The sequence below is a fragment of the Apium graveolens genome, unplaced genomic scaffold (genome assembly GCF_009905375.1).
Source record: "Apium graveolens cultivar Ventura unplaced genomic scaffold, ASM990537v1 ctg2124, whole genome shotgun sequence".
Classification (NCBI taxonomy): Eukaryota; Viridiplantae; Streptophyta; class Magnoliopsida; order Apiales; family Apiaceae; genus Apium; species Apium graveolens.
Window position 1 is genome coordinate 45,716 of NW_027417533.1, and position 23,536 is coordinate 69,251.

The 23,536-nt window shown below is 35.0% G+C and overlaps 1 protein-coding gene across 1 annotated transcript; it reads left to right on the forward strand.

Moving 5' to 3' along the window:
* The first annotated feature begins 1,870 nt into the window (after nucleotides 1–1,870).
* Nucleotides 1,871–22,237, forward strand: LOC141700317 (uncharacterized). The gene is made up of 7 exons (XM_074504123.1): nucleotides 1,871–1,904; nucleotides 1,991–2,364; nucleotides 5,553–5,727; nucleotides 6,646–7,232; nucleotides 7,332–7,787; nucleotides 20,805–20,960; nucleotides 21,629–22,237. The coding sequence occupies exons 1-7, from the start codon at nucleotides 1,871–1,873 to the stop codon at nucleotides 22,235–22,237; spliced, it is 2,391 nt and encodes a 796-aa protein (XP_074360224.1).
* The last annotated feature ends 1,299 nt before the right edge of the window (nucleotides 22,238–23,536 follow it).

Sequence of the window (23,536 nt, forward strand, 5' to 3'; positions counted from 1 at the left end):
AATCTTGCTTGTTGCATTTTTTCCGTAGATTTTGCTTATTTTTTCTAAAATAATTATGTGTGAAATTAAATTAGAAATTTAGGAAGTTTACTAAATCAGATAGTAATCCTCCCCTATGTTTATATTTATGACATTTTCCAAGAATCAAGTCAATATCGGTCTATCCGGAATTTTATCCCTGAAATATTTTCCAACGAAACTTAAATGACATAATTTGGGATACATATATCAACACTAGAGATGTTCAAAAAATCCGAAACCCGAAATCCGAAATCCGATCCGGAAAAAAGCCCGAAAAGCCCGATCCGGAAGAAAGCCCGGTCCGGTTCGACCCGGCCCGCGGGCCTTAAATGGGCCTCCTTTTTTCTCGAAAATCCGGCCCGGCCCGAAACTCGAAAACCCCGAATTTAAAAAAGCCCGGATCGAAAAAAGTCCGGATAAAAGCCCGGTTTGGCCCGGAAAAAACCCGGGCTTTTTGAAAAGCCCGATTAAAAAACCGATTTTTTATATAAAATTTTGAAAATATAAAATACTTTTTATGATTTTTAAAATAATATATCATAATATTAGAAACAATTACAGTATATATGATTATTTATATATTATATTAAAAATAATTATTTATTTCGGTGTCTAAACTACTCTATATGATATATCAAGATATTATTTTTTATGGTATTTAAACTACTCATAATTCGAGTTATAAAATATTAAAATATTTTTGTAATATATAAATAAAAAGCCCGGATAAAGCCCAGTTCGGCCCGGCCCGCGGGCCTAAAACGGGCCTTATATTTCTTAGGAAGCCCGGCCCGGCCCGACCCGATTTTTAAAAAAGCCCGACCCGATCCATTTTAAAAAAATCGGGCTTTTTAAAGTCCGGATAAAACCCGGCCCGATGGGCTTTTTGTGCATCTCTAATCAACATGATGTTATACTTTAATCTAAGTTGTTTTTGTCAAAGGAAGAACATGAAACGACTAAACGTACGAAAATCGAAAATTTTCAAAACACCGATTTTACTAGGTTCAACTGTCAAAATTATTTAAAAGCGTGTTGATCTTAAATATTTTACTCTCAAATATATTTGATATATTCATTTGAATATAAATATCAAATTATATTTGAATTATCTCTCAGTTTAATATTGTTTTATACTAATCCAACCTTCTTTCTTACTAAAAAGATTTAATAAGTCATAGTGCTTGTATTATATCCTTTGACGTGAGGTGAAGTGAAGTGAGGTGATTCTCGTTCTAAGACTCAAGTCTTAGACAAGCCAGTAGGGAGTTGGGTGTCTATGCACCGTGAAGAGCAGGAAAGAGCCAAGACCCGATCTAAGATCCAAGACCGGCAAAGGGTGTAGATACGAAGTCTACGCATAGGGTTGCACAGTTTTGAGGAGGTAGCGGGAAGTTACACTCCAAGACAAGCTTGCAAGGGTTCTACTAGACTAGAGGTTCTACATAGTGTTATAAAGTCTTCTCCGGCTGCTATAAAGGAGTTTCTTTATAGTAGAGAAAATCTCGAGTTCGGGGAGGAGCTCAAGGACTAGACTAGGGGTGAGTGGACTCCATTTGTGATAGTCAGCCACTGCGAACCAGGATAAAATCGAATGTGTCGCACTCTACATCTTTACCGATTTATCTTTTCGCAATCGGCCTACTTGTTTACAAGTAACAAATTTTAAATGCTAAAGAAAATTTGAAAATACCAAGCTCTAAAATTAAAAAAGGTTATAAGTTATTCAACCCCCTTCTACCTTATTAACCCCTATTTTGGGACTAACAATTGGTATCAGAGCAATGCTTTTGATCGTGTTTATTGGCCTTATTATGAGCCGATTTACGCAACAAAAAGTAGATCTTTGATGGCTTATTTGAGCACCATTGGATGTGGTGAAGGTATCTCTAGTTCGAGACCTACCCTATTCCACGACACCAACTTTACTACTTAAAAAAACGATTTAGAATTTATGCTAAATCCCAAGGTGTCAAAGTTTGGATTGCTATCGAAGACGGTGTTGATATTTCTACTAAATCCGTTGATGATATCATCATTGAAAAGAAAGTAAGAAAATACACGCCTGAAGAAATAGTTATGAACATTGCTGCAAAAGCGGAAATGGTTCTAAATAGTGCACTTGCAGAAAAAAAATACAAACGTGTTAATAACTGCAAGTTCGCACAAGAAATGTGGAACAAATTGGTTATCACCTATGAAGGTACCATGGATATTAAAGACTCTCGGAAGGATACTTTAATCCAAGAATATGAGAAATTTAAGCTCCTCGAGGATGAAACCATCATCGATATGAAAACGAGATTTACTCGTATCATTGATGAGCATGAACAACTCCGAAAGGTTTACTCAATTAACGAGAAAAACTGAAGGGTCTTGAAAGCCTTACCTCCGAGTTGGAAAGTTAAAGTTACCACTATAACAACCCGACTTAAATTTTATGAGTGATATGAAATTATATGTTATAAGTAAATTTGGTTTCTTGGAATGAATGGAATAAATATTTTGATTTTAAAGTTTATATAATTTATGCATATTTAACTAATATTATTTTATGAATTTATTTCATTCTAAACTTTTAGTAATTTTATAAAGTTAAATTACTTTTAAAATGTTGGTACTCGATTATAAAATGTTGGTACTCGATTATATCGGAGCTCCCATATAATTTAACTAAAAGTCAGGCCTGAAATAAATCGAAGGCCAAAGAAAATGAGCGTAAGGGAGAGGAACGCGGAAGGAGTGAGAGGAAATAAAGATGATGATTAGGATTGGGCACCTGAATAAAAAGAGATGAAATTGTTGAACTATAAAACCGTAAACTAATATAAATCGGCCACAGTTTTAAGCTTAGTGGGAAGACACATCCTTTAAATAAGAATGTTGTCATGAGAATAAAAATCTTACCAAGCTTTGTTCTTATAGAACAAGCATGAAATGCTTCCAAGTCTATTTGTGTCTTTAGGTTGATTTTAAATCTCACTATATAGCAAGCAAGAGGTTATAGCATTTCAGCCTTTTCGATGTGGGATATACTTGTGTTACTTTTAATTAGTTTTACTCAATTTTCAAATTTGTTTTCATATAATAAGAAATCCATATTATCTTTGTTTTCAAAGGTATCACTTCAAATCTTGTGGTTATTACTTGAAATTTTATTTTTAAACTTTAAAAGGCATTTTGACTCTTACTATAAATCCAATAATAAAACGAGCTTAGGCAAGAGGCCAAGCCCAATATTTTGTTATTAGAAAATTTCACTAAACTCGTTATATAGTTGAGGTAGGGATGTTGTACTCACATCTTTTCGATGTGGGACAAGTTTCCTTACTATTAGAAAATACTTTGAGTCTTTATAGTGAAAGTGAAGTGAGTCTCTTTTAAAATTTTAATATGGGACTTGGATGAAGATTTTCATCTTTGCTTCTAGTTTTGTAGGAGTAAAATTGTAGACTTTCATGTCTTATAAGAATGCTTAAACTTTCCATTAGGCTATAAGTAAAGCCAGTAAAAGAATATTTTTTTTAATTATATCTAGAATTTTGTAAATTCTAGGCTCAACTTTCAGATTCAAATATGGGAAAGGGGGAGTTCCCTTTAATCCCCCTTAATCAAATGGATTTTTGGGTATTATATGGAGTTGGGAAGGAAATCCATTCTATATCTTCTCGATGTGGGACAAAATATTGTCCAAACCTAAGCAACTTATCTTATTTAGTTTATTTTCTTACTTAGTTTTAGTATTGGCTTCATAACCTTGTTATATAGAAAAAGAGATGGCACATCTCTAATATATCAATGTGGGACTTAATGAAGCTATTTGTGACTTTCTTAATCAAGGGAGAACTTACTTATGTTTCTTTAAATAACTACTTTAAAATTGAATGTAATTGACCATAGTTAAGCTAAGAAAAAATTGTGAACTTTCTTAAGTAGAAAGTATTGAACTCTCTTGAGTAAAGGAATGAACTAAGCCGAGTTTATATAGAGGTTGGGGGGGGAGTCGGTTCCAATGTCTAGTCAATATGGTATAGTGTAACCGGTATAATAAATAGGAGAATTCTCAACCCACATTGACAAGAGAAAGGAACAAGATTGAGAATATATAGTAAGAGTAAAAATTAAAAGTAATAAAATTTGTTGATCTTAGAAAGGCATGCGCCTCTTATGGAGGTTCCTTTGGCACCCGAGCGCCTTGCTGGCTTCCATACAAATTTCTTTTCTTTTATTCTTGGTCTTTGTACCACATCAAGTAGGGATGAAAGGAAAGTCACTCATTTCCTTATATAAGCACAACCCATTCGAAATTACTAAAAATAGGAAACTTTGCCTGCTAAATTTGGTGAGTTTACTAACTTCTCTTTACCTTATAGTTTATTATGATTTAATTTAATTATTTTGATTTGATTATTAGATTAGTAGTAATTAGAGACTTAATATAAGCGTGACTTAATAATATTAAAATAAAAGTGTGAATATTTTAGGGATCGAAGTTGTTGGACTCAAGATTTAATTTAGACTTGAACGTTGTAGACTGTAAGTATATACTGTACTTATTCACTGTTGATTTTTGATGAACTGTTGATTTTCTGATGAACGAATTTTTTTTGACTGATGGTTCACTGATGAAAATGAGTATTCTTGCATTGACACTTGATGAACTGATAATGATGCTTCCTTGTTGGAAGTAAAGCTAAACCAATTGTTTAGCTGGTCGGGATCCCACTTGATAAATTGATGAATTGATGAACCTATCATACTTGAATACTCGATTTTAATCTTGTGAGACCTATTTATTATACTGAACTATTGATGATTGTGACGAACTTTGATGCTTTTAATTGTAAAGTTATTTTTGTTGATTTTATAAACTCTGATTTTGCCGGACCAACTTTAGTTAAATTGTACGATATATGCTTACTGAGCTTTATAAGCTCACTGTTTATGTGACTAACTTTCAGGAAGGAATTTTGGAGAAGAATGTTCAGGGAAGGATAAAAATGTGTTGAACTAATATCTTAGTGGACAACGAGAAACATGTAGAATCATGATAAAAAATAAGATTGTCTTCGACCTATGTTGTAATCTGTTAGGATCTTATGAAGTATCATGAACGTTGTTGTAAGACTTTGTTTTGTAATAAGTACTTTTATTAAGTTTAAGATTATATAAGCATATATTATGAGTTTGCAGTTTGGTTGGCGTCCCCGGGTCGGGTTTCTGAGGTCGTCTCGGGATCGGGGGCGTCACAGGTGGTATCAGAGCTAAGGTTTAGAAATAGGATAATTATAGGATTTCGAATCGCGAGTAGTCCAATTGTAGGCCTAACGTACATTTAGAAAACACGTAGACGTCAGTCTTGAACATGGACAATATAGGATGTATGACGTGTATATGACGTGCGTAATACTTAAAATTATTGTTCTAACGTATATTGTGATGTGTCTAGAATTGAATAATTGTTATTGTGACATATATTATGATACGAATTCCGAATATAGTAGGATTAATATTATGTTTCGAAATTGTAGGAAAAGATGGCTGATGGAAATTCTGATGGGGCTGGATCTAGTATACAGATTAGCCCTGAGATGGTGTTAATTTTGGGGGAAATGAGAAATTTTTTTAAGGTCCTATTGGAAAAACGAACACCCGTGGATACTGTTGCAACCAATGGGGAACATGTTGAAAATCTGGAGCAAGAAGGTGAAAATAAGTGAAGGTGTACATATAAGGCTTTTAAGGATGTATATCCCCCCTATATTTAAAGGAAAATTGGATCCACATGTTGCGAACGTATGGATTAAAGAAATGGAAAAGGTGATAGATATTTCTGAATGTTCGGAAGAACAAAAGGTAAAATTCGCAACACACTCATTAAGGGGGAAACTGTATTTTGGTGGGATACTGTTAAGCAGACTGAGAATTGTTAAAGATGTATTGGACAAGGTTTAAGGAATTGTTCTTTGATAAATATTTTCCTATATGTAAGAAGAATGAGATGGAGATGAAGTTTTTAGGATTAAGGCAGGAAAGAATGTCCGTATCAGAGTATCTCTCAAAATTTTTGGAACTTTCTAGGTTTGCTCCTCATCAAGTTGACACTGAAGCCAGAAAATGTCAGAGGTTTCAAAAGGGATTGAAATCCCAAATTAGAGAGAAGGTGTCCTTGTTGATGTTGTGTCAGGTACGCTTCAACTTTGTGTTCAAGATGTTCATGTGTTGTTTGGTTCGGGGTCAGTTCATTCTTTCATGGATACAAAATATGTGGATAAGTTAAATGAACTTGTTCAAAGTCTAGATAATGGATTTCTGGTTAAACTTCCAAAAGGTAGAAATTTATTCGTAGATAAAATTTATCGGGATTGTCCCTTAATGATTAGTGAACAAACCTTCTTAGTGGATTTATTACCGTTAGAATTGAGGGGCTTTGGAGTGATTCTGGTAATGGATTGGTTATCGAAGCATAGGGCGAATCTAAATTGTCATAAGAAGCGAATATATTTAACCGGCTCGAACAAAAAGAAAGTATATTTCAAGGGAGATAGTGTAGAAAAACCCAGTGTTATGAAATCAGTTTTAAAGGCTTGTAAGATGTTAAAAAAATGTTGTGAAGTTTTCTAGCATATGTTGTGGGGAATGAAAGAATTAAAAATAAAGTTAAGGATACACCTGTAGTCAGATGTCAAAAGGCTTCCGTTTTTGGTTTGGGGGCTTTCGGGCCCCTCTCGATCTTTTTCTTTGCCGAAGAGTTACCAAATTTTCCCCCTGAAAGAGAAGTTGAGTTTGGGATTAAATTGTTCCCGGATGGCCAACCAGTATCGAAAGCACCATATAGAATGGCACCGGCAGAATTAGTGGAACTTAAGTTACAATTACAAGAGTTGTTGGATAAAAAGTTTATTAGACCAAGTATTTCTTCTTGGGGAGCACCAATGTTGTTTGTGAAAAAGAAGGATGGTTCCCTAAGGTTATGCATTGATTACAAAGAGCTAAATAAGTTGACAGTAAAAAATAAATATCCGCCACCACGAATAGACGATCTTTTTGATCAATTGCAAAGAGCTACTTACTTTTCGAAGATTGATTTACGCTCAGGTTATCATCAGTTGAGAGTGAAGAAAGAAAGCATTCCATTGACGACATTTAGGATTCAATATGGTCGTTATGAATTTGTAGTAATGCCATTTGGGATGACAAACGCACCGACAGTATTTATGGATTTGATGAATCGAGTATTTAGGAATTATATGGATAAGTTTGTAATTGTGTTTATCGATGATATTCTTATTTAATCGAGAACTGAGAAGGAACATGAGGAACATTTGAGGATAGTGTTACAAACTTTGAGGAAAAAGCAGTTATATGCCAAGTTTTCAAAATGTGAGTTTTGGTTAAGAAGAGTAAGTTTTCTTATACATGTAGTTTCTGAAGAAGGAATTTCAGTTGATCCTTCAAAGATTGAAGTAATTATGAATTGGGAGAGACCAAAGACTGTGACAGAAATTCAAAGTTTCTTAGGTTTGGCCGGATATTATAGGAAATTTGTTCAAGATTTCTCTAAGATAGCGGGGCCGTTAAAAAATCTTACAAGGAAGGACGTCAAGTTTGTTTGGTCGGAAGAGTGTGAGCAAATTTTTAATGAGTTAAAGAAAAGACTAACAACCGCCCCGCTACTTGGATTACCAGATGGAACTGAAGATTTTGTGATTTATAGTGATGCATCAAGAAAGGGTTTGGGGTGTGTGCTAATGCAACGCGGGAAGGTAATTGCTTATACATCTCGATAATTAAGAAACCATGAGAAGAACTACCCCACCCACGATTTGGAATTGGCTGCAGTGGTTTTCGCTCTTAAGATTTGGAGACATTATTTAAATGGGGAAAAGTGCAAAATTTGTGGTGCCCTCCAAACCCGGGTCAGAAGTTTGGGGTCCACACGCACACACACCTTATTTATAACACGCTTATAACAATAGTAAAGATAATAATAATATGCAGTGACCCTACTTACCAACTATCACGGACCGCAACAGGTTAAAGTATGTACACAAGCCACACACACACTTATATTACAAACGTCCAAATCCCAACTATTCAAACTCAGAACTGAATATTAAACATTATTACAAACTTTTACAAACTTAAACTATCTCAAAAGATGCCAGCTAGCTTAACTCGATCAACCTGGACCCATAGCTCTCGCATTGGATTGGGGATCCTCGCTACCAACTGGTTCCTTCTTAACTGGAAAAGAACATAAACAACATCGCACAAATGAGCTAACTAGCTCAGCAAGTCACAATGACAAGACTGAGAATAATGATCATCAAGTAAAAAAGATTAAGGTATCAAGTGAACAAGGATTAATGATTTAGAATTGAATATTATATTTTTATTTAAAAAAATAAGGTTAGGCTGCTGATCAGTCACGCACTAACCCCGAGCAAGGCACACAGGTCTGCTCTAATTACTGGATCCAAGGCACACATTGGCCTAACTTGACCACCAATCTGGTCTGACCACGAATCTGGTGCACAATTTTTATAAAACAATCCAATTCTAACATAACAACAGAATAAACACGATAAAGCAATAAACAAATCATAGGCAACATTGGATATTTAATAACGAAATGGTTGCCATCTTCACAAAGGATCAATATGTCAATTTCAAAGAATGGCTGTTGGGTAATGAAAGAATTGGATAACAAAGGAATCAATGTTTCAAGGTTACAAGGATTTGGTCTTTCAAAGCATAAGGTACAATGGTTTGAATATGTAAGCAATTTGATTCAGTGTTTGGTATTTAGTTTGTATGTATTTGTGGAGTAGTATCGTATATCGGTTGTTCGTATTCGGGTATACAACAATCAATGGTTCAGAAAAAAATAAGGTTTATGGCTCAAAGATCGACAACTGGAATCAAGGTTTAAGGTTCAATGCTTCAGAGCACTTGCAATATGAAACAAGACTATTAATTAACTACAATATATATCTCGAGAAAGTTCAGAACACTTGCCTTGCACTAGCTTGCTAAACTGCACTAACTTCCAATCACAACCGTCTTACTCCTCGACTATCTGCTTCCCTTTTCTAAGCCTTGCCTCTTCTGCTCACATATTATAAGCACCTATCAATACTCAACTCATACGATTCTATTCGATATACACTTCTATCTACCCTTCGTTTTACCCAAATCCGATTAACGGATTGAAAGTTACGCTATAAACAAGTAAATACCGAACATATAGATCGATAGTCAAACAACAAGTCACATATAACACGTAACACGTCAAACAATCAATGATATATCATTTATAAAGAAGTCTCGGGTTATAAATAGGCTTTCGGGTATTTAATATAATTTTTAAAATATTTTTCGGAATTAAAACGGTCGTTGGATCAATTTTTGAAGCAATAAATAGGGTTCGGTTGGCCACATCTGGCTTCAAAATAATTTTCTAATAATTATCGAGCCTTGAAAACAATTTAAAATAATATTTTAAAGCTCGAAACTATTTTTTTCAGAATTTTTAAATCATCTTTAAATAATTAAATCTAATTAAATAATTAATTAAAATCAATTAATAATTAATTAAATCAATTAATCAATTAATTTTCAAATTAATTGACCAATTAATCAATTAATTATTAAATAAAATTAATTAACTAATTAATTCAGATTTATTTTTGAATTAAAAATAATTTTCGGAATTAAAATAATAATTTTTGGAATTTTCAAAAATTAAAAATGAATTTTTATAATTAAATAAATAGGAAATATGATTTTTAAACATTTTTTAAACAGGAATCCTATTTTTGAAAACTTTGTAAACTACAGGGACTAAACTTCACCATCTTCAAAAATACAGGGACCTAACTACAATTTTACCACCCCTCGCCGGAAAACAGTCGGGGTTCGCCGAAAAATTCGTTCCCGGAATCCTCCCATCGTCAAAAGCTCCAGAATTACTCTACAATTCACAAGGAATTTAACCATACCATTCAATCATACAGATAACCCCTGGGTTGGCCGGAAAATGGCCGGGAAGTTCGCCGGTTTCCGGCGGGCTCGACGTAAACTTAAAAACACAACTCCCTTCAAATCACGAATCCTGTGTTAACGAGCTATACACCAAATGATTGCAAATTTCATAAGGAACACAACCCACTATATTTCAACAGCTAATAACCCCTAGAACAAAAAACCCTAATTTTCAATTAAGAACATTCATACGGGTTATAAACCATAATTTTAAAATTCGAAGATTAAACTCAATTTTGAACAAGTTATTGAACTCCAAATTAGTCATATGACATATGAAAATCATCAGGAGACCAAGCTCTACAACATGCAAGCATCAAATTATTCAACCAATCATCCGTACAATAATTCATATTTTTAATCAAAATAATTCGAAAATAAATAAAATTACAGAAAATAAACCTTTGATTCTGCAGTGATATGAAACATAGATTCTGATAGTATATTTCAAGAGCTTTGAACGAAAGAGTAGTGGCTCGGCTATCCCACCTTTGAGTACTCGAGCTTCACCAACGGATTCCGGTGACACCTTGAAATTGAGGTTTGATTCTCGGTAGGTTTTATGAAATTATGGTTTTTCTCCGGAAAATTCTATAATTACTGTTTGCAAATAATTTTCGGTACGAAATAAAATATGGTAAAGGCTATTTATAATTACGGAAAATTAGTATCCCATTGTATCATTCCAGATACAAAATGGTACGTTTATTTATAAAAACAGATCCAAACGGTACTGGTTTTCGGGATAATTATCCAAATCAATACAATTTGTACTGCGGTCTTGGTCTCAGCGCCTGGTTACACGTATTACGAGGTGATAATTGTAATAGTTTAATAAAAAGATCCCGTTTATCAAAAATACGAGTTTTATTGATTTACCGAAACGAATATTGTATCGAAAATATTGCGTCGGGACCCGCGCAGGACAAACCGTATACCGGATCGAAAAAGTCGAAACATGGAAAATGCTCGGAATATTGAAATTAGGTTAGGAAGGAGTTCTCGGAAGAGTTTCGGGTTATAAAAACGTAAAAACGGGTGACGTCGGTTGGTTCCCGATTATATAAAATAGTTTATAAATACTCGGAAAAAGAATTCATAAAATCCATAAATTTCCTATAAAATCATAAATCAACATAAAAATAAATAAGAAGATATGACAATTATCTATATTTTATTTTGGACATATAAAAATTAAAATACTGAATTGATATTATTTTTAAACATCCAAATACATATACCACTTAACAGTTAATTCACAGAATAAATACTGGACATGCATAATATTGATTTATTAGCAAAAATAATTACACAATATATCCCAGATATTACATCCTTCCCCCCTTAAAAGGATTCTGTCCTCAGAATCTCCTAAGAAAATAATGAGGGTACTTTTCTCTTATGTCTACTTCTAACTTCAGGTTGACTCTTCAACCTTTGGGTTTCTCCACAGTACTCTTACTAAGTTTACCACTTTATTTCTTAACACTTTCTCTCTTTCTTCTAGAATCTTTATCGGACTCTCTACATATGACAAATCTGCTTGAAGCTCTATTGGTTCGTATTCGATTATATATCTGGAGTCTGGATTATATTTCTTAAGCATTGATACGTGAAAAACATTGTAAATGTGCTCCATGTGCGGAGGTAACGCCAACTCGTAAGCTACTTTGCCAACACGCTTTAAAATCTCAAAAGGTCCGACATATCTTGGGCTCAATTTTCCTTTCTTTCCAAATCTTGTCAATCCTTTCCACGGTGATACTTTCAGTAATATCAGATTTCCTTCTTCAAATTCCATATCTTTCCTTAATTGATCTGCATATTTCCTTTGACGGTCTTGTGCTGCTGTCAATCTCTTATGGATAACTTTAATAACTTCCTTCGTCTATTGCACCAATTCAGGTCCAAGTATTTTGCGTTCTCCTACATTGTCCCAATATACAGGAGATCGACATTTGCGTCCATAAAGAGCTTCATAGGGTGGCATCCCAATACTGGCATGGTAACTATTGTTGTAAGCAAATTCTACCAAGGGTAAATGCTCATCCCAACTTCCTTTGAAATCAATGGCACAAACACGTAACATGTCTTCGATCGTCTGGATTGTTCTTTCACTCTTGTCGTCCGTCTGTGGATGGTAAGCTGTACTCATATTCAGTCTCGTTCCCAAACATTCTTGAAAACTTTTCCAAAACCTCGAATTAAATCTCGGATCTCAATCGGATAGGATAGACACAGGGACTCCATGACGAACTACGATTTCTTTCAGGTACATATGGACTAACTTGTCTAGTGAAAATCTTTCATTTATAGGCAGAAAATGAGCTGACTTGGTAAGTCTGTCCACTATAACCCAAATGGCATCATGATTGGCTTTCGTCCTTGGTAATCCTACTATGAAATCCATGGCAATATGCTCCCACTTCCACTCTGGAATCTCCAATGGTTACAACAATCCACTTGGTCTCTGATGCTATGCTTTAACTATTTGACATATATAACATCTGCTAACCCATTCCGCAATTTCCCTCTTCATATCTGGCCACCAATAATTTTCCTTCAAATCTCTGTACATCTTGGTACTTCCTGGATGGATTGAATACCTTGAATTATGAGCTTCCTGTAAAATTTCATTCTTCAACTCCGTTACTGGTGAAATCCAAATTCTAGAAGAAAACCTAAGAATACCTTGATCGTCCTTTTGCGTGCACAATTCTTCACCTACCAAACGATTAATATCTTGATTTATTATCTCCTCTTGACACTTTCTTATCTTCTCTAATAACTCCGATTGGAAAGTCATACTATACACTTTTACTTCATCAGGCTTGCAAACTCTAATCTCTAATTCCAGTTTCTGAAATTCCTTGTATATCTCTTCTGGTACTGATAACACATTCAACTTTTCTTTCCGACTTAACGCGTCCGCCACAATGTTTGCTTTACCAGGATGATAGTTAATCGTGCTGTCGTAATCCTTGATAAACTCTAACCATCTTCTCTTTCTCATATTAAGCTCCTTCTGTGTGAATATGTACTTCAAGCTTTTGTGATCTGTATCTCGCACTTTTCTCCATATAGATAATGTCTCCAAATCTTCAAAGCGAATACTATAGCTGCTAGCTCCAAATCATGGGCATGATACTTCTGTTCGTGTGGTTTCAATTGCCTTGACGCATACGCAATAACCTTATCGTGCTCCATCAGAACACATCTGAGCCCTTTATGAGAAGCATCGCTATAAATTACAAAATTCCCTTGATCATCCGAAAGTGACAGAACAGGTGCCGTAATTAATCTTCGCTTCAATTCCTGAAAACTTTTTTCACATTTATCATTCCATATGAACTTTTCAGTCTTTCGTGTAAGCTTCGTCAATGGTGTTGCAATCCTTGAGAAATTTTGAAGAAATTGACGATGATATCCCGCTAGTCCCAAGAAACTTCTTACCTCTGTTGGTGTTCTCGGTCTTTCCCAATTTGTAATTGCTTCAATCTTCGCTGGGTCCACTTTGATCCCTTCATTACTGACTATGTGTCCTAAGAACTGAACTTCCTGTAACCAAAACTCACACTTTGAAAATTTAGCGTATAACTTTTTCTTCCTCAGAATCTCCAAAGTTGTCCTTAAATGTTTTGCATGATCCTCTTCTGTCTTTGAATAAATCAAAATATCATCTATAAACACAATAACAAACTTGTCCAAGTATTCCTTGAAAATTATGTTCATCAGGTCCATGAATGCTGCCGGGGCATTGGTCAATCCAAATGACATCACTAAGAATTCATAATGTCCATACCTTGTCCTAAAAGCTGTCTTTGGTATATCCCCTGGCTTAATCTTTAGTTGATGAAATCCCGATCTCAAATCGATCTTGGAGAAGTACTTGGCTCCTTTCAATTGGTCAAAAAAATCATCAATTCTGGGTAACAGATACTTGTTCTTGATTGTAAGCTTGTTGAGCTCCCGATAGTCGATGCACAGTCTCATGCTCCCATCCTTCTTCTTGATAAATAATACCAGTGCACCCCACGGGGATATACTGCGTCTGATTACTCCTTTCTCTAACAATTCTTGCAATTGGTTTGCTAGTTCCTTCATCTCAACGGGCGCCATTCTGTACGGAGCCTTGGATACTGGTTCCGTTCCAGGTGCTAAGTCGATTGCAAACTCAATTTCTCTGTCTGGAGGAAGTCCTGGAAATTCATCGGGAAACACGTCTGGAAATTCATTGACTATTGGAATATCTTCAAGTTTTGCTGGCTCCTGACTTCTATCAATCACATAAGCAACGAAATGCTCGCATCCTTGCTATAGTAACTTTTTAGCTTGAATCATTGTTAAAAACTTCTTTGCTTGCTTCTGACCCTTAAACGTTACTATTCTTTCGTCTGGCATCTTTACCATTACCTTCTTATTTCGACAATCTATCTGGGCATCGTGCTTAGATAACCAATCCATTCCTAAGATAACGTCAAACTCTCCTAGCTTAAATGGTATCAAATCTATACAAAATTTACTACCAGAAATCTCGATCTCACAATTCCCACAGATTTGATTAACAGATATACGTTCTTGATTTGCTAATTCCACAGTCATTATTTCATTTAAATACTCAACTGAACAATTTAACTTACTAACAAAATCTTGAGAAATAAACGATCGAGTTGCCCCCGAATCTATTAACACTTTGTCACATAAAGAATTCACACTAAGCATACCTGCCACGACATCTGTATCCTGGATAGCGTCTTTCACAGATATATCAAAAACTATAGCCCTTGGATTCTCATTCACTGCTGGGTTAGATCCCATAATTCTCAATACATTACTGACCGGGGCTGGTGTCTTGCAATCCCTGTCTATGTGTCCTGGCTTCCCATATTTAAAGCATGTAAATCCAATAGCTGGAACCTTAACCGCTGGATTCTGGATAGGCTGATAATTATTTGTTGGCTCTCTCGCTGGCTGATTGCGGCACTCCCTTGAATAGTGCCCCTTCTGATTACACTTGAAACAAACCACATTCAACTTATTGCAGACTCCTCCATGTTTCTTCCCACATACCTGACAATCTGGAAAAGTTAGCCTCAACTGATTTGGCTGATTCAACTGGACGGTTGCCCTGGCCTCCGTTGCCTGCATTTTGCCTCTTAAAGTTAAAATTTCTCCCTAGCTGAAACTTGCCCTTCTTAAAATTTGGAAACTTTCCTGGTTGTGATTGTCCTTCATTTCCTTCAAACTTCCTCTTCTTACTTTCCTTTTCCTTCTGTGACATCTCGCTCTCTGTCTCTGCAATCATGGCCTTCTGTACAACTCCTACATAGGTATCCAATTCAAAGATGGCTACCTTCCCTCTGATCCATGGTTTCAGACCTTGCTGGAATCTCTTAGCCTTCTTCCCATCAGTATCTAAATATGACGGTACATACCTTGACAACTCCTCAAACTTACTCTCATAATCAGCTACCGACATATTTCCGTGCTTTAATTCCAAAAACTTCACCTCCATTTGATCCTGAACAAACTGGGGAAAATATTTTTCTAAAAACAATTCCTTAAACCTCTCCCAAGTAATAACATCTGTACCTTCCAATGTCTTCACAGTCTCCCACCAATAGGTGGCCTCATTCTTCAGATAATAACTTGCAAACTCAACCTTCTGTTCTTCCTTCACTTTAACTAAAGCAAATGACTTCTCTATTTCCTTTATCCAAACATTTGCTTCAATCGGATCTATGGAACCCTTGAATTCTGGTGGGTTTACTGCCTAAAAAGTTTTGAAAGTTACCTGGGGATTGGTCTGTCTTTGTTGTTGTTGAGTCAGGGGAACTGTTTGTTGAGCCAAGATTTGAAGAATTTGGGCTATTGCTGGGTCTATGGGTCCTGGGTTTACATTCTGGTTTAGGTCATCTTGATTATTATTGTCGTCGTTGTTGGTTTCTTCATTCTGGGTGTTGGTGCGGGCATTTCTTCTAGGCGGCATTTTATGTAAAGAATCAAACAACTTATTTAACTTTTAAATCAAATCCTTTACATAAAAGAAAAGTTTTGTAAAACAGAAATATCTCTTTTTTGAAAACAGTTGTAACAGTTGGATCAAGTAAATTGCATGCTTCTTTACAGAATATAAACAGTTAAGGGAACAGGGTATATGGTATCATAAGGGTACAACTGGTGCAATAGATAAAGTAAAGTAAAATAGGTGTAGTAACATAAATGACAATGCTGGAAAGGAAAAAGGTACTGATATATATAGATCAAAAGTTTTAGGTAGTACAAGCGTAAAGACGCTTCGAAAGAAAAAGCAAAAGGGTACAACAAACCTACTCACTAGTCAGCAGATCTAGTCTGTAAATACAACCCACAAGTCTACTGATACATACTACACACTACTGTACATACTAAACAACCACAACAGCAGTGATTAACATCTCCCTCTCTGTACCTCTGGCTCATGGCAAATCTGACCTCCAATCTCCTCAAGCTCCTCCAAAACCCACTTAGCCCATTTCACAAGGAAATCAGGGGTGATATCCTCATGAGTAGCCTCAGCAATCCTCACAGCTCCTGCTATCCGGAACACCTGGAACCTCTCTCTGAGTCGCATCTCACCACACCCGACATCTCTGGTATGCATGATATGCAATAACTCCTGAATCTGATTCCGTAGGAATCACTGCTCCATAAGAAAAGCCTCGAACTGATGATATGGGACAGGATAGGAAGAGAACTGAAAAGGTACACCTGTAACTGAGTGACCGGTAAAGCCTGAATTAGCAGGTGGGGGTCCTCTGATAGGTGGCCTCATGCCTGGGGGTGGAATAGCCTGCAGTGGTACGGGCTGCAACACAGGTGGAGGTAAAATAGCCAACACTGGTGGAACAACAGGATGTGGATCTGAAGATGGTCCTCCAACTGAGGGCTCTGAGTGATAAGCTGATATGGGGATGAAAGAGTCGGCCATCGCTGCTATCTGAAATCATATCGCAATATAAGAATCTCGAACCACGACACGAATTATACTAATACCTGTTATACCATCGCACTCATCCTCTCGACGTTCTATTTTTTTTCTATTTCCTTACTTCTAATCCTAACCCTCTACCCATTCCCGTCAACCTAGGCTTGTGTCAGTGACTTATAACCTGTAGCTCTGATACCAAACCTGTGGCGCCCTCCAAACCCGGGTCAGAAGTTTGGGGTCCATATGCACACACACCTTATTTATAACCTGCTTATAATAATAGTAAAGATAATAATAATATGCAGTGACCCTACTTATCAACTACCACGGACCGCAATAGGTTAAAGTATGTACATAAGCCACATACACATTTTATATTACAAACGTCCAAATCCCAACTATTCAAACTCAGAACTGAATATTAAACATTATTACAAACTTTTACAAACTTAAACTATCTCAAAAGATGCCAGCTAGCTTAACTCGATCAACCTGGATCCCTAGCTCTCGCACTGGATTGGGGATCCTCGCTACCAACTGGTTCCTTCTTAACTGGAAAAGAACATAAACAACATCGCACAAATGAGCTAACTAGCTCGGCAAGTCACAATGATAAGACTGAGAATAATGATCATCAAGTAAAAAGGATTAAGGTATCAAGTGAACAAGGATTAATGATTTAGAATTGGATATTATATTTTTATTTTAAAAACTAAGGTTAGGCTGCTGATCAGTCACGCACTAACCCCGAGCAAGGCACACAACTCTGCTCTAATTACTGGATCCAAGGCACACATTGGCCAAACTTGACCACCAATCTAGTCTGACCATGAATCTGGTCCACGATTTTTATAAAATAATCCAATTTTAACATAACAACTGAATAAACAATGTAAAGCAATAAACAAATCATAGGCAACATTGGATATTTAATAATGAAATGGTTGCGACCTTCACAAAGGATCAATATGTCAATTTCAAAAAATGGCTGTTGGGTAATGAAAGAATTGGATAACAAAGGAATCAATGTTTCAAGGTTACAAGGATTTGGTCTTTCAAAGCATAAGGTACAATGGTTTGAATATGTAAGCAATTTGATTCAGTGTTTGGTATTTAGTTTATATGTATTTGTGGAGTAGTATCGTATATCGGTGGTTCGTATTCGGGTATACAACAATCAATGGTTCAGAAAAAAAATAAGGTTTACGGCTCAAAGATCGACAACTGGAATCAAGGTTTAAGGTTCAGTGCTTCAAAGCACTTGCAATATGAAACAAGACTATTAATTAACTACAATATATATCTCGAGAAAGTTCAGAACACTTGCCTGACACTAGCTTGCTAAACTGCACTAACTTCCAATCACAACCGTCTTACTCCTCGACTATCTGCTTCCCTTTTCTACGCCTTGCCTCTTCTTCTCACATATTATAAGCATCTATCAATACTCAACTCATACGATTCTATTCGATATACACTTCTATCTACCCTTCGTTTTACCCAAATCTGATTAACGGATTAAAAGTTACGCTATAAACAAGTAAATACCGAACATATAGGTCGATAGTCAAACAACAAGTCACATATAACACGTAACACGTCAAACAATCAATGATATATCATTTATAAAGAAGTCTCGGGTTATAAACAGGCTTTCGGGTATTTAATATAATTTTTAAAACATTTTTCGGAATTAAAACGGTCGTTGGATCAATTTTTAAAGCAATAAACAGGGTTCGGTTAGCCAGATCTGGCTTCAAAATAATTTTCTAATAATTATCGAGCCTTGAAAATAATTTAAAATAATATTTTAAAGCTCGAAACTATTTTTTCAGAATTTTTAAATCATTTTTAAATAATTAAATCTAATTAAATAATTAATTAAAATCAATTAATAATTAATTAAATCAATTAATCCATTAATTTTCAAATTAATTGACCAATTAATCAATTAATTATTAACTAAAATTAATTAACTAATTAATTCAGATTTATTTTTGAATTAAAAATAATTTTCGGAATTAAAATAATAATTTTTGGAACTTTCAGAAATTAAAAATGAATTTTTACAATTAAAATAAATAGGAAATATGATTTTTAAACATTTTATAAACATGAATCCTATTTTTGAAAACTTTGCAAACTACAGGGACTAAACTTCACCATCTTCAAAAATTCAGGGACCTAACTGCAATTTTACCACCCCTCGCCGGAAAACAGTCGTGGTTCGCCGGAGAATTCGTTTCCGGAATCCTCCCATCATCAAAAGCTCCAGAATTACTCTACAATTCACAAGGAATTTAAGCATACCATTCAATCATACAGATAACCCCTAGGTTGGTCGGAAAATGGCCGGGAAGTTCGCCGGTTTCCGGCGGGCTCGACGTAAACTTAAAAACACAACTCTCCTCAAACCACGAATCCTGTGTTAACGAGCTATACACCAATCGATTGCAAATTTCATAAGGAATACAACCCACTATATTTCAACAGCTAATAACCCCTAGAACAAAAAGCCCTAATTTTCAATTAAGAACATTCATACGGGTTATAAACCATAATTCGAAGATTAAACTCAATTTTGAACATGTTATTGAACTCCAAATCAGTCATATGACGTATGAAAATTATCAGGAGAACAAGCTCTACAACTTGCAAGCATCAAATCATTCAAACAATCATCCGTACAATAATTCATATTTTTGATCAAAATAATTCAAAAATAAATAAAATTACAGAAAATAAACCTTTGATTCTGCAGTGATATGAAGCACATATATCGATAGTATATTTCAAGAGCTTTGGTTTGAGTACTCGAGCTTCACCAACGGATTCCGGTGACACTTTGAAATTGAGGTTTGATTCTCGGTAGGTTTTAAGAAATTAGGGTTTTTCTTTGGAAAATTTTATAATTACTATTTGCAAATGATTTTCGGTACGAAATAAAATACGGTAAAGGCTATTTATAATTACGGAAAATTAGTATCCCGTTGGATCATTTCAGATACAAAATGGTACGTTTATTTATAAAAACAGATCCAAACGATACCGGTTTTCGGGATAATTATCCAAATTAGTACAATTTGTACTGCGGTCTTGGTCTCAGCGCCTGGTTACATGTATTACGAGGTGATAATTATAATAGTTTAATAAAAAGATCCCATTTATCGAATATACGAGTTTTATTGATTTACCGAAACGAATATTGTATCGAAAATATTGCGCCGGGACCCGCGCAGGACAAACCGTATGCCGGATCGAAAAAGTCGAAACATGGAAAGTGCTCGGAATATTACAATTAGGTTAGGAAGGATTTCTCGGAAGAGTTTCGGGTTATAAAAATGTAAAAACGGGTGACGTCGGTTGGTTCCCGATTATATAAAATAGTTTATAAATACTCGAAAAAGAATTCATAAAATCCATAAATTTCCTATAAAATCATAAATCAACATAAAAATAAATAGGAAGATATGACAATTATCTATATTTTATTTTGGAAATATAAAAATTAAAATACTCAATTGATATTATTTTGAAACATTCAAATACATATACCACTTAACAGTTAATTCACATAATAAATACTGGACATGCATCATATTTATTTATTAGCAAAAATAATTACACGATATATCCCAGATATTACAAAATTTATACTGGCCATCAAAGCTTAAAGTATATCTTCTCGCAGAAGAATTTAAATATGAGACAAAGAAGATGGTTGGAGTTGTTGAAAGATTATGATTGTGAAATTTTTTATCACTAGGGTAAGGCAAATGTTGTGGCTGATGCATTAAGTAGGAAACAAGTTGGGAATTGTTCAAGTATTGAAGTGGAATCCACAAATCTTAAGGAATTGGAAATATTTGGGATTGAATTTGTTAAAAAAGGAGAGGAAAAGAGTTTGTTATATCAAATAGAGGTCCGACCCATCTTGTTAGAAAAGATAAAGGAAAGCTAGAGATAAGATGAACGCTTAAAGGAAATTTGGAGTAACTCAAATTCAGAAGTAGGTAAAAAGGATTTCAAGAAAGGAAATGACGATATCGTGAGGTTTCGGAATCGAATTTGTGTTCCGTCTGACGTAGAAATTAAAAAGGAAATCTTGTCTGACGCTCATTCATCGCCTTTTTTGATACATCCCGGATCTACAAAGATGTACAAAGACTTGAGAGAACATTTTTGGTGGCCTAAGATGAAGAGGGAAATTACAGAATGGGTGGAAAAATGTTTAGTTTGTCAACAAGTGAAAGCGGAACATCAAAGGCATGGAGGATTATTACAATCACTATCTATCCCTGAGTGGAAGTGGGAGCACATTACGATGGATTTTGTACTAGGATTACCAAGAACATAAAGGGGAAATGATGTTATTTGGGTTATCGTGGATAGACTGACGAAAAGTGCTCATTTCCTGGCTATATCAGAATCATCGCCTTTAGAGAAATTAGCAAAATTATATATGCGGGAAATAGTTAGGTTGCATGGAGTACCTGTTTCAATTATTTCTGACAGAGATCCTAGATTTTGGAATAGTTTTCAAGAAGAGATGGGTACTAAGTTAAGTATGAGCAGACGTTTCATCCTCAGACTGATGGTCAATCAGAACGCACAATTCAAATTTTGGAAGATATGTTAAGAGCTTGTGTATTGGACCTTAAAGGAAGTTGGGAAGAACATTTACCCTTAGTAGAATTTGCGTACAACAACAGCTTTCAAGAAATAATTGGAATGGCTCCATATGAGGCTCTTTATGGACATCGATGTAGAACGCCGTTATGTTGGGATGAAGTTGGAGAAAGAAAATTTTCAAGGCCTGAGTTAATTCGTGTAACTACTGAGAAAGTCAAGTTGATTCAACAGAGAGTTTTGACGGATCAAAGCATACAGAAGAGTTATGCAGACGAGGAACGTCGAGAGGTGATATTTAAGGAAGGAGAGTTGGTATTTCTTAAGACTTCTTCCTGGAAAGGCATTATGAAATTCAGGAAGAAAGGGAAGTTAAGTCCACGCTATATTGGACCATTTGAGATTCTCAGACGGGTTGGAGAAGTAGCATACGAGTTAGCATTACCACCGAGTTTTGGGCATATTCATAACATTTTTCACGTGTCGTATCTAAGGAATTACATTCCGGATCCATCGCATATTATAGATTATGAGCCGATAGATTTTCGAGAAAATATGCAGTATGAATAACTTCCCCTTGAGATAATAGATCATCGAGAACAGAAATTGAGAACTAAGGTGATACCTCTAGTAAAAGTAATTTGGCGAAATCATGCCATAGAAGAAGCAACTTGGGAACCTCAGGAGATGATGAGATCTAAATGTCCCCACCAATTCGATAAGACAAATGCAAAATGAGTCTAAATTTCAAGGACAAAATTCTTTAAAGGGGGAGGATGTAACAACCTAACTTAAATTTTATGAGTGATATGAAATTTGATGTTATAAGTAAATTTGGTTTCTTGGAATGAATGGAATAAATATTTTGATTTTAAAGTTTATATAATTTGTGCATATTTAATTAATATTATTTTGTGAATTTATTTCATTCTAAACTTTTAGTAATTGTGTAAAGTTAAACTTTTAAAATGTTGGTACTCGATTATAAAATGTTGGTACTCGATTATATCGGAGCTCCCATAAAATTTAACTAGAAGTCAGGCCTGAAATAAATCGAAGGCCAAAGAAAAGGAGCGTAAGGGAGAGAAACACGAAAGGAGTGAGAGGAAACGAAGATGATGATAAGGATTGGGCACCCGAATAAAGAGAGATGAAATTGTTGAACTATAAAACCGTAAACTAATATAAATCAGCCACGATTTTAAGCTTAGTGGGAAGACACATCCTTTAATTAAGAATGTTGTCATGAGAATAAAAATCTTACCAAGCTTTGTTCTTATAGAGCAAGCATGATAGTTAGTTCCACATCTTTTTGATGTGGGACTATGTAAACTAGACCAAGGAAAAACTAATGTTTCCAAGTCTATTTGTGTCTTTAGGGTGATTCTAAATCTCACTATATAGCAAGCAAGAGGTTATAGCATTTCATCCTTTTCGATGTGGGATATACTTGTGTTACTTTTAATTAGTTTTACTCAATTTTCAGATTTGTTTTCATATAATAAGAAATCCATATTATCTTTGTTTTCAAAGGTATCACTTCAAATCTTGTGGTTATTACTTGAAATTTTATTTTTAAACTTTAAAAGGCATTTTGACTCTTATTATGAATCCAATAATAAAATCGAGTTTAGGCAAGAGGCCAAGCCCAATCTTTAGTTATTAGAAAATTTCACTAACCTCGTTAGATAGTTGAGGTAGGGACGTTGTACTTACATCTTTTCGATGTGGGACAAGTTGCCTTAATATTAGAAAATAATTTGAGTCTTTATAGTGAAAGTGAAGTGAGTCTTTTTGAAATTTTCAATATGGGACTTAGATGGATATTTTCATCTTTGTATCTAGTTTTGTAAGAGTAAAATTGTAGAC